The 11,054-nt window shown below is 31.8% G+C and overlaps 1 protein-coding gene across 2 annotated transcripts in view; it reads left to right on the top strand.

Annotated features, from left to right (window-relative positions):
* Positions 1-187: 187 nt before the first annotated feature.
* The window catches only part of LOC149902563 (proton-coupled amino acid transporter-like protein pathetic), a 54,215-nt gene continuing 43,348 nt past the window's right edge, over positions 188-11,054 (top strand). Inside the window, exons 1-2 of one of the 2 annotated variants that reach the window (XM_090110500.1) lie at positions 188-229; positions 3,976-4,092. In XM_090110500.1, coding sequence (XP_089966626.1) covers positions 3,977-4,092 — 116 coding nt within the window. In that variant the 5' untranslated portion in view covers positions 188-229; position 3,976. Of the gene's footprint in view, positions 230-2,326; positions 2,594-3,975; positions 4,093-11,054 lie in introns of those variants that run through there. The other variant, XM_090110499.1, reaches the window with a different exon arrangement.

Below are 11,054 nucleotides of genomic sequence, written 5' to 3'. Positions count from 1 at the left end.
TAACGTCGTTTTAAACCACTGATGAAACGAATCAACGTTATATTTAGTTATTTTTCAAACAGTCTAACTTAACACAAAACCATGGTCACCCAGCCGTGTGAAATGCTAGAAATAATCGACGTTTAACATCAGTTTCCCAATCAGCTATTTACTATGTGTTCGTGCAAAATGTAAACGCTATTTATCTGTGGATTAACTGATCGTGTGTGAAATTAAAGTGCAGTGAAAAGTAGGTTTAGATGTTTCTTATGCTTGTGATGGTAGAGGCATGCTAGTTTGAATTGGTGTTTATTAATTTGGTCAGATGTGATTTTAGTTTAAAAATATGCATTATTATTTTTTATTAAGGAACTGGCTGACGCGGTAAACTTCTATCGATAACTTGTCTTTTGAAAACGTATACACGATACACATTTCATAATAATTTCATATCATAATATTAACTTCTTAGAAAATGCATCGGTCACCTTTATGCGCAATCAGATGTTCTGATGTGACAAACAAACACTTTTTATAATAAGTATTATAATTATTGCTAGATCTTAAGGAATTTATGAAATAATAAATACATTTATGTATAAATTATGGCTACGTCTGCGTAGTTAAAAAAAATCCCGTATAGTTCCCGCTCCCGTGATCTTTCCAGAATAAAACCTATCCTATGTTGTTGCTCAAGTTTCAAGCTATCTTTGTACCAAATTTCATCCAAATCGGTTCAGTGATTGAGGTGTGAAGAAGAGACCGACAGATAACCAGAATTATGCATTTGTAATTTTTTATTTTTTTTAAAGGCACCCGCCATCACAGGGTGTTCGCGCCACCTCTGGAATATTGCCCCAGAGACATTATTTTCATTTTTTATTTGTTCAATTCATACACACAATTTTCAGCCACATAATAATATGCATTTGCATTTGTAATATGCATTTGTAATATTATTATAGTCCTTTCCACCTAAGATGATTTCTGTGACACATCGATTTTTGACACGTGTAGAGATGTCGGTTACTGAAATCGTATCAATTGTTTCCGATAATCGATAATATTTTATATGGAAATGAAATCGATTTGAATAAAGTACCAAAATCAGTTTTTTCGGCATTTCGCCAATAATTAACTAAGGAAACTTAGCAAACAACAGCAACAAAAAGTCAACAATAACAATTAGTAAAAATAACAGAATACCACGTAAAGTATCAATATAAAAATGCAACTTGTATACAAGGCTGACGTACTCGTACAGACAATTGACTCGATTGACAAACGATCACAAGATGGGCGCCGATTATATGATTTTCCAACTCTATGATTTTTCAACGATCCATTTCATGTACACGAATTGCGTAGGTATTATATTTTTGTGTTATTTTATTTTATTTTTCATTATATTACACTAAACAATACTGTTTTTGCTTTATAAGCTTAAGATGTTTCATTTTTATATTTTTGGTAATAATGCCGCCATAAAATAAAAATATTATGCACTAAAGTTATTTTGACTTTTTGAACATAAAATACGTAATTCGGAACACGATGAAGTGTCACAGGAATCATCATAGGTGAAAAGGACTATTGATGAGATACAATTTTCATGTAGGTAAATTTTACTGGTATGTAGCTTATCAGTCTTCTAGGTGATGTCTGTAATCATGTTTAACATCAATAATATAATTAAATAGTAAAAATTGATGTAGAGAATAAAAATAAATTTGTGGCTCTATTACTTATTTTGGTTTTAAGATAGGTATAGCAGATAATATCTAATACTTTATAATATAATGTAGTTAGTTAGTAGATAGTAGGCAATAATATATCTATATATATAAAGCTCAAAGGTGACTGATATAGTGATCTATCAACGCACAGCCCAAACCGCTGGACGTATCGGGCTGAAATTTGGCATGCAGGTAGATGTTAGGACGTAGGCATCCGCTAAGAAAGGATTTCCTGAAATTCTTGCGGGAACGGGGAAAAACGGGGGTACACGTACAAAGTCGTGGGCGGAAGCTAGTAATACATATAATATAGGATACTCAAACATCAAAAGGACATGTTATTTTAAGTAGGATACCGCCCGTTATAAAAAGTAAAATATTCAAATATTCCAAATTCGCGATATCAACTTTCTCTCATTCTTAAAATTTATTCGCCACCAAATCTAGGTATTTAGGTCATACGTATTTTACAAAATCACAAATATAAATCAAATGGACTTTAGTTTTTTAAAACAAAATAAAAACCGGTTAAAAACACAGAAAAACAAAACCGGTTTATATTTGCCACGCTATGTCAAGAAAAACTATATCAGATTAGTAAGACACTAGTCGCTAATGAGCAAAGTGCGTTTGCGCAGAATTAAATAATTTTTTTTTAGTTTTTTTTTTATTTTAACGTCTAGAATACGAGTTACTATGGAGTAGTAAAATATTTGGTGGTTTTATTTGTGTTTAAAGTGATAATAGTGAATGTTATTCTTGTCATAATTTGTTAAGAATATAAATATTATATCTTCGTCGGATATTTTTTGTGTGTGACGTGTGTGAAATATCAAGTGATTGTGTTTAACATAAGAAATGGATTCTACGAGTATTAGGTATGGTGTCTATAATTTAATTTATAATCATTTATTGGAATATCTATAAAGTATGAAAATTCATGGTTAATATTTTAGAGTAAAAAATCTAGGTATGCTAAATGAAAATTATTTTTTATATTATTATGACCAATAGGTATCTAGTAAATGATACCTATTCAGTAAATATGATGGATATCTAAGAGATAAAAGACCGGTTAGTAAATCTACAGAATGGTTGAACCAATTTTGACGAGATGATCATTGAAATAAAGTTATTACGAGTAGTAATATTTTTAGCTTTTAATTTTTGACAAAAACTTATAAATATATAATTTAACTAGGTCGCTAAAGGTATGATTATAATAATTCAAATGTTTATAGAGCTATCTCGTCAGAATAAACAAATATTTTACCCTTAAAATTGTTGAAGTAGAAATGATGGCAGTAACGGGTTAGGCCCATAAAGGGTTATGTGTACGAATCTAATTTCCCACATTACACGTGTGTTATTTAAACTCTCTGAGCATTATAAATGTTGCTCTAATGCTTCTAGTGTTTTTCAAATCCTTAATTGTTAATTAAGTATTGTAGGTAGGTACACCTACAATAATTAACATATATTTTGTGCAAATATAATAATCGACATCGAAGAAAATTTCTAATTGAAAGCTTCGAATTGCGTACTAAAAACAATCAATCAACACAAAATAGAGAGGTATGTAAGTATACCCAACACTTATGTATATTGTGAAACCACATTGGATACTTATACTATAGTACGGTCACTTACAGGACTAGACGAAGACAGACGGGAAGACTAGAGAATCTAGCTAAATAAATAATTACTCCAATGATTTTTCTACTGATAGATACTGTCCTATACTTAAGTATATTTCCTTACAAGCAAGACTAAATACATGTAAGGAGTAAAATCAACCAAGAAAGGAGTCATTTTTGATCTCTAGGAATTCAATTAGTGAGGAAAAATCCGCGTAAGCTTCTTACGATTGACATAACAATCTGTAACCGCAGCCTAATTGAGATAGGTACCATCTAAAATGCATATCTACTTTCCTTAATACATAATATTATGGAAGTCTCTTTTTATTATAATAATGACACAAAGTTTATGTTCGTTTTTGTATTAATACGTATTAAAAAAACAAAGGATAATTTTATTCATTATACACTCCCGATATATGTATAGATAGATATAGATTATAGAGCTTCTTAAAAATCCAACCTTTTAATATACTTAAATAAATATATTATGTATATTTAAGTAATCAGATTTTTGGGAAAAAAATTCATGTTTGACTGACGATGCAATCTTAAACTGAACCATTAAAACTTCAACAAGTAAAACTTTAACAAAACTTGTCTTTTTTTGTACATTTCAGTATGGAGAACAAATCCGAATGCGGGTCTTGTATGGCATCAACTGTAACTCTTACAGCAAAGAACGAAGAACTCAACTATAACCCCTTTGAACACAGAAATGTTCCTCATCCTACATCGTAAGTAGTATTTATTTGTACTTTCTTTACATTAGTAGATAATAATTATTTTAATTAACATTGTCAATCCATACTAATATGTATTATAAATGCGAAAGTAACTCTGTCTGTCTGTCTGTTACTCAATCACGCCTTAACTACTGAACCAATTTGCATGAAATTTGGTATAGAGATATTTTGATATCCGAGAAAGGACATAGGCTACTTTTTATCCCGGGAAATAGGATAGGTTTTATCCCGGAAATCCCACGGGAACGGGAACTATGCGGGTTTTTCTTTGACTGCGCGGGCGAAGCTGCGGGTGGAAAGCTAGTACTTATATAAATATTAAATTAATTATGATGCTTATGGATAGACGTCATTAACTTTTTGAAAATGAATACGTAATTAAATACACATAATTTTTCCTTTCTACAAATGGGATAATGCACTTACAATCATAATAATAATTTCTCAAACTATTGCTTGGAGTGATTATTATGTATTTTATTTTTGGTAAAATTGCTTATATTTTGGCAAAGTATAGAGCAAATCACGTATCACAAGAAACCCAATAATAATCATCATCATCATCATCATTCCAGCCTTTCTGGACGTCCACTGCAGGACATAGGCCTCCCCCAAAGATTTCCATAATGACCGATCACCAGCGGCCTGACTCAAGCGGCTCCCCGCCACTTTGATCAGGTCGTCTATCCCATAAAATATGATTATTCGCATATTTATTTTGAGTTTAAGAAACCCAGGTGACCTTTCCTCTTAAACATTTTTAAAGCTTATAATAAACCCACGCAATATTTGTCGAGTTTATCATTTTGTGTATATTTGTCATACAAACACACGTGTTTTAAATTTAAATCAAATTTAGATATTATAATGTAGTGTTTAATTAAGGTCTACAGTACGAATAAGTTTCTTACGTAGGTACTATCCTAGTTGAAATAGAAATAGGCAGATGATGCCGAAATTTTTAGCGCAACTTTATAGTTAGTAGCTACTACCTAGCTAATATTTTTACGTTCCATTTACTTTTGAACATCATTTTTCGAGCAGCAAACAATTATCACAATTAAATTCAAATTAGTTACTAATATATTGCGGTTCAAGTTCATTATTGCGAATCTATTAATTCGATTAAGGCTGCGTTTCCACCAGAGATGTGTGAAGATTCGTTGCGAAGATTCGTTGCGAAGCTGTGAAATGTGCCGACTGTTAAGCGGAGTGACGCAAATGCCTGCCTGTCAATCGCAAACCTTGCAACACATGGCTCGAACCCACTCCTTGCCTTTTTGTATGTGCAAAAATCTAGCACCGCTGAGCCATTTTCACCAAAACTGTGCTGATCGAGGCGAGGTTAATGAAAGGATACTATCAATTCCTTTCAAAGACATCCCACACTACGCATCCTCGCACATCTCTGATGTAAACGCAGCATAATACATTGATTACGTGGCTTTGTCAATGAGGTGCGACTACTGTTAAGGGACTGTATTGAGCAACAGATTGCATGTTCATTTGTATAATTATAATATGATTTTAAGCTAGGTTGGTATGTATTAATTTAGGTAATTTACCTTTTATTAAATTTAAACGTATAATATACTTGAATAAAGTTACGCCTAATTACAACTATTTGGTACTGAAACTTGAGCAATCGTATAAAATTTAAAATGTTTTATATACCTTAGTAAGACCAGTCATACGTTACAGATATTTTTTAAGGAAGTTTTATAATTCTCCCAGGACACTTAGTTTTAGTTAAATCAGCTTTTCATATAAAGAACCATTATTATATCACACGAATATTATATTAGACTAGCTGCTCCGCGCGTTTTCACCCCCGTGGCTCCACCCCTGTTGGTCGTAGCGTGATGATATATAGCCTATAACCTTCCTCGATAAATGGGCTATCTAACACTGAAAGAATTTTTCAAATCGGACCAGTAGTTCCCGAGATTAGCGCGTTCAAACAAACAAACAAACAAAAAACAAACAAACTCTTCAGCTTTATAATATTATATTAGATTATATTAGATTCGGTAGACATGTGATATTATGCAAATGATATCTCGGAATATTTACCCTTACACTCCGAGGTCAAAACCGAAGAGCCAAATAGGTACATAATTAAAAACTTAGGTAGGTAGGTAGGTATACAATCAAAATACTATTAAAGTTTTTCCACCGACACAAAAATCCGGGTGATTCACCTTTAAAACCCGCATCAAACATGAACAAAGCACATGATAGATACAAGAAGAAATAAAACCACTACGTAGCATAAAAAAGTCGCTTTCCGCCGTCTGTGTATCTGTATGCATCTTGTGTCTTGTGTCTGTGTGTCTGAAAATATGCTATTGCATCTATTGATTAATTTTGATGCAGTGAAACTTCTTTAGGCGCAAGTAGAGTAAAATTTCATGGTCGCGTCATGCGAAACAAAAACCTCAAGTTAATTTGAATTGATATCAGTATCACTTAATAGAAACATGTCTATACATACAAATTACAGGACATTAAAAATAGTAGGCATATAATTTATATTACGACTATTTCTATGTATTACAAAATACAATGATTATCGCTTGCAACTTCACTAAAACTAATCGTTGTGCAAATACGCTTTATAATAATGTGGATAATATTTTAAATTATCTGAGAAAATAAGATATAAAAGTTAAATATGTAAATTTCCCGTCAATAAGTAGGTCGAAGATTCAGTCGAGTGGAAAATAAATATTTCTAAAGATTTTATAATGTTATTATTATCTTGCAAACGTTGTTCTGCCTTACCCTTATCACTTAGGGATACAAAAAATGTTTACCTATTCTCTGACCTACTAAATATGTATAAACAAAGAATTCCATTAAAATCTGTCAAGCTGTTTTTGCAGATTTTGGTTACAAACACTTTGACAGGAGAATTTTATATTATGACTAGCGGTCCACCCCGGCTTCGCCCGTGGTACATATTTATGTTTTCTTTACATAAGAACCATCCTGGTACTTCAAGGAATATAATAAAAAAAGAATTATCGAAATCGGTCCACCCGTTCTCGAGTTATGCGCTTACCAACACATTTTGCGATTCATTTTTATATTATAGAATAAAAAATAGATATTAAATGTTTCGTCCATTACGAACGTAATGAACGAAAGACTACAAATAAAAAGATATCATATAGGTATTTATTACCGGTTTTTTTCTCAATTTAACATTAAATATCAAATTTCCTTTATTTTGTATCTTCGTAAATTTTTACTTTTTATGCATTTATTAGCATCACAAAATGCAGCCGTAACTGTGAGAAAAAATTATAGATACTTTTAAACAATATTTACAAAGTTAACGAGGACCGACAAAATAATTTTGGGGAAGTTGAAATCGCGAGTACCTATATTTATCTTGTCAAAAAAGGGATTATTTTGAAACTGTATTTTTGTACGTTAAAATATAAAATACTAGCTTTCCACCCGCAGCTTCGCCCGCGCAGTCAAAGAAAAAACCCGCATAGTTCCCGTTCCCGTGGGATTTCCGGGATTGCGTCATTTTCGCGGGATAAAAAGAAGCCTATGTCCTTTCTCGGGTATCAAAATATCTCTATACCAAATTTCATGAAAATTGGTTCAGTAGTTTAGGCGTGATTGAGTAACAGACAGACAGACAGAGTTACTTTCTCATTTATAATGTTAGTATGGATTACATCGTGATGGTATATTTTTTAAATATGCCTATTTTAATAAACGAAAATTTTCCTTGTGTTATCGAAAATACCAATTGATTTAAATCGCCTAATTCCTGGTAAGTAAAAGAGTTGACTCTATAATAATTTAATAAATAAGATGATACACTTTCAAGAAGTATGGGTTATGGCCCATAACCCATACTTTATGGGTAATATTCATTTCATACTCTCAAATTTATGTTTACTTAAAACCATTTCTACATAAATAATATAATCCTATTAATATTATAAATGTGAAAGTTTGTATGGATGTTTGTTACTCTTTCACGCAAAAACCACTGAACCGATTACAATGAATTTTAGCACACATATAGAGGGTAACTTGGATTAACACATAGGATAGGTTTAATCCCGGAAATCCGGGTTTATCTTTGAAAATGCGGGCGAAGCCGCGGGCGGAAAGCTAGTATTTTATATTATTTCCAGAAAAATTTATAAAACATTTTAATCTTTACCGCGCAAAATTTAAAACTTTCCATCCACGTCAAATGCTTTCAAATACCAATTCATTGAGCCGTCTGAATACATTAAAATCTAAATACGATGCTATTTATAGTCCAAGTTCCAAGCTATCTTTAACAAAAGGTTTCAGTCACACATTGAAGTTCATTCTTGGTATTGAATCATCTATTTGATCTCAAATAGTCACACTTTAGAAAATGGGGAAATTCAGGAGATTTCTTAGTATTGAAGCAAGTCGAAATTAATACGTAAACAGAGCCTTAACACCCACTAAACGGTGTTCTAGCTTTTGACCTTTTGACTCTAGTTTCAACGCTAAACAACTTAGTATTATTTCAATCTACGCTTTATTTTATTTTAAATTATTTTTGTTATGGTTTTGAATGAAATTTCTATTTATATTATGTTATTATCGCGAATAAATTATTCAGAAGCACTATTAAATGTAGATATGTTTATTTGCTGGTATATCTCGAATTCACGCAAACGGTTGATCCGATAATGATAACTTTTATCTGAGAGAGCTTTTTCCTTGGAAGCGAAAAAGACTGTCTTCCTTATTTTACAGTAAAACTTTAAGATAATCTTAAGATAATAGCAATCTACCACATGTAATGTACAGCCAAGGGATATCACATTCACATTATAATGCAAAAGAGATTTACATTATAATATTACAAGAATAAATTTAGTTTCGATTTTGCAATTTTCCGACAGCGCAAGAGCCAAGGGATCAACTTCTGCGACGTAATGTATGATGTAAAATGACGGACATACTTAAGGGAAATACTTCTAAATCTTTCTTCGTTATCTTGATATGAATAGCCAAAGAAAACTGGACAAAACTAGGTTTCCTTTAAGTCTATAATATGATAAATTATGAGACAAACTCGATATAAATATTTTTCTAACCCCGCGCGTGTATTTTCATTTAATTTTGAAACCCTTTGTCGTATTATCGGCGTAAAAAAAAGACGTGTGGCACTCGGGGACTGCCGCGGTAAAGCTATTGCATGCTATGCCTTCAAGCCTTGGGAGCGTGAGGTTTTTTCGTTACGGAATTTCTGGATTCGGTCCCCGCGCTCAAGGCCCGCGATAGAAGCTATGCAATAGCTTAAAAAAAATTATAAATTCTGTTTAATAGTTGAAATGTACATTGTTATTGTTCTGAAGTATTTCTTAACGATTTTATATTGAGGAAGGTCAGTGTCAAGCCTCTCGGAAACATGTAATAAACTTCTACTAGACGTAATATCGTGGAAGCAAACACTTCGTAAAGAGTTCTTATTTCTCTAAGGTCTATTAAGATTCGACTTCATGAAAGGAAAAGAGCTATATAACCAGTCATAGAAGACAGTAGACTCTTTGATATATTAGAATTTACTGTGCGTCTTTTTCAGAAATTAAGCTATGTACTCGTGGAGGCAAACTTACTAAACTACTCAACCAATTTGCATGAAATTTGGTATGGAGATATTTTGATACCCGAGAAAGGACATAGGCTACCTTTTATTGCGAAATATGTACCACGGGCGAACCCGGGGCGGACCTCTAGTTTGTATATAATAATATACCTATCTACCCACATTTTTAATATTTTATTATCCATAGGTAAGTATATTATATTATAGTATCAGTGGTTTAATAAGTCTCAAATTTATCATATAACAGAGAGATATATTCAATTGAAAGCTACTAAATCCATATACTAATATTATAAATGCGAAAGTAACTCTGTCTGTCTGTCTGTCTGTTACTCAATCACGCCTTAACTACTGAACCAATTTGCATGAAATTTGGTATAGAGATATTTTGATACCCGAGAAAGGACATAGGATAGGTTTTATCCCGGAAATCCTACGGGAACGGGTTTTTCTTTGAAAACGCGGGCGAAGCCGCAGGCGGAAAGCTAGTAATAATCATAAAGACAGAATTTGTCAGAGGTGTGTTACAATTACTTTAGGTACTCAATAGTTTTGCTTTCTCTTATCACACGAGAAGACTACTAAGAAAAATATAGTTCATATTCTAATAGAGTAGGAACAAATTTGCCCAAATTTTGTGGATTTTAAGAGTATAAAGGCTGAGGGAATTATTCATAGTAACTTCTGTTATAAGCACACGAGTATTGAGGTCGTTTGGTCATTGTGTTTTGCGGTCTTTGATATATTATTTAGCAGATTAAATCAGTAGGTATATTGTTCACATGAAAGCCTGAATAGTAAACGTGAAAAATTATTGATTATTCGTAAATAGATAACATATTTTGTATACTATTCACGGATATAAAGATATGAAGCTTAGAAATCATCCTACATTTTTGTGTTTGTTGCTTCTTACTTATAACAGACAGTTTATTCCTTTATTTATTTCATAATTTAATAGAGTGGAGCGAAAATAAACAAACCAAAACACATTACGAATGTGTAAACATTTTATTAATTTGTGAATAGGAGTTGAGTAATACGTTTTCCTTATTAAATATTTATTGTATTACAACTGTTTCGAGATGGATTAACAATGAGGAAAATATTTGAAAATATAGGTATTCAATTCAAATAAGAATTTACATTGTATTTTCCCAAAATAATTAGCTTGTATTCTTCCAAACAATATCGTTATTTGTGAATTATATTATCGTTGTTTGTGAATCAGATTCAAATTTATTATTTTTGATTTAGTTTTTATCCAGAAAAATAAACAATTAAAGGTCGATAATCGATAATATTATAATCTCCTTTGTTATGCCTATTT

Source organism: Colias eurytheme, chromosome 15 (assembly GCF_061535395.1).
Source record: "Colias eurytheme isolate Ceu_HAF_F1 chromosome 15, ilColEury1 Martin Lab GWU primary, whole genome shotgun sequence".
NCBI classification, from domain to species: domain Eukaryota; kingdom Metazoa; phylum Arthropoda; class Insecta; order Lepidoptera; family Pieridae; genus Colias; species Colias eurytheme.
The sequence above is the reverse complement of the archived record's forward strand: the minus strand, read 5'-3'. Positions and strand labels throughout refer to the sequence as shown.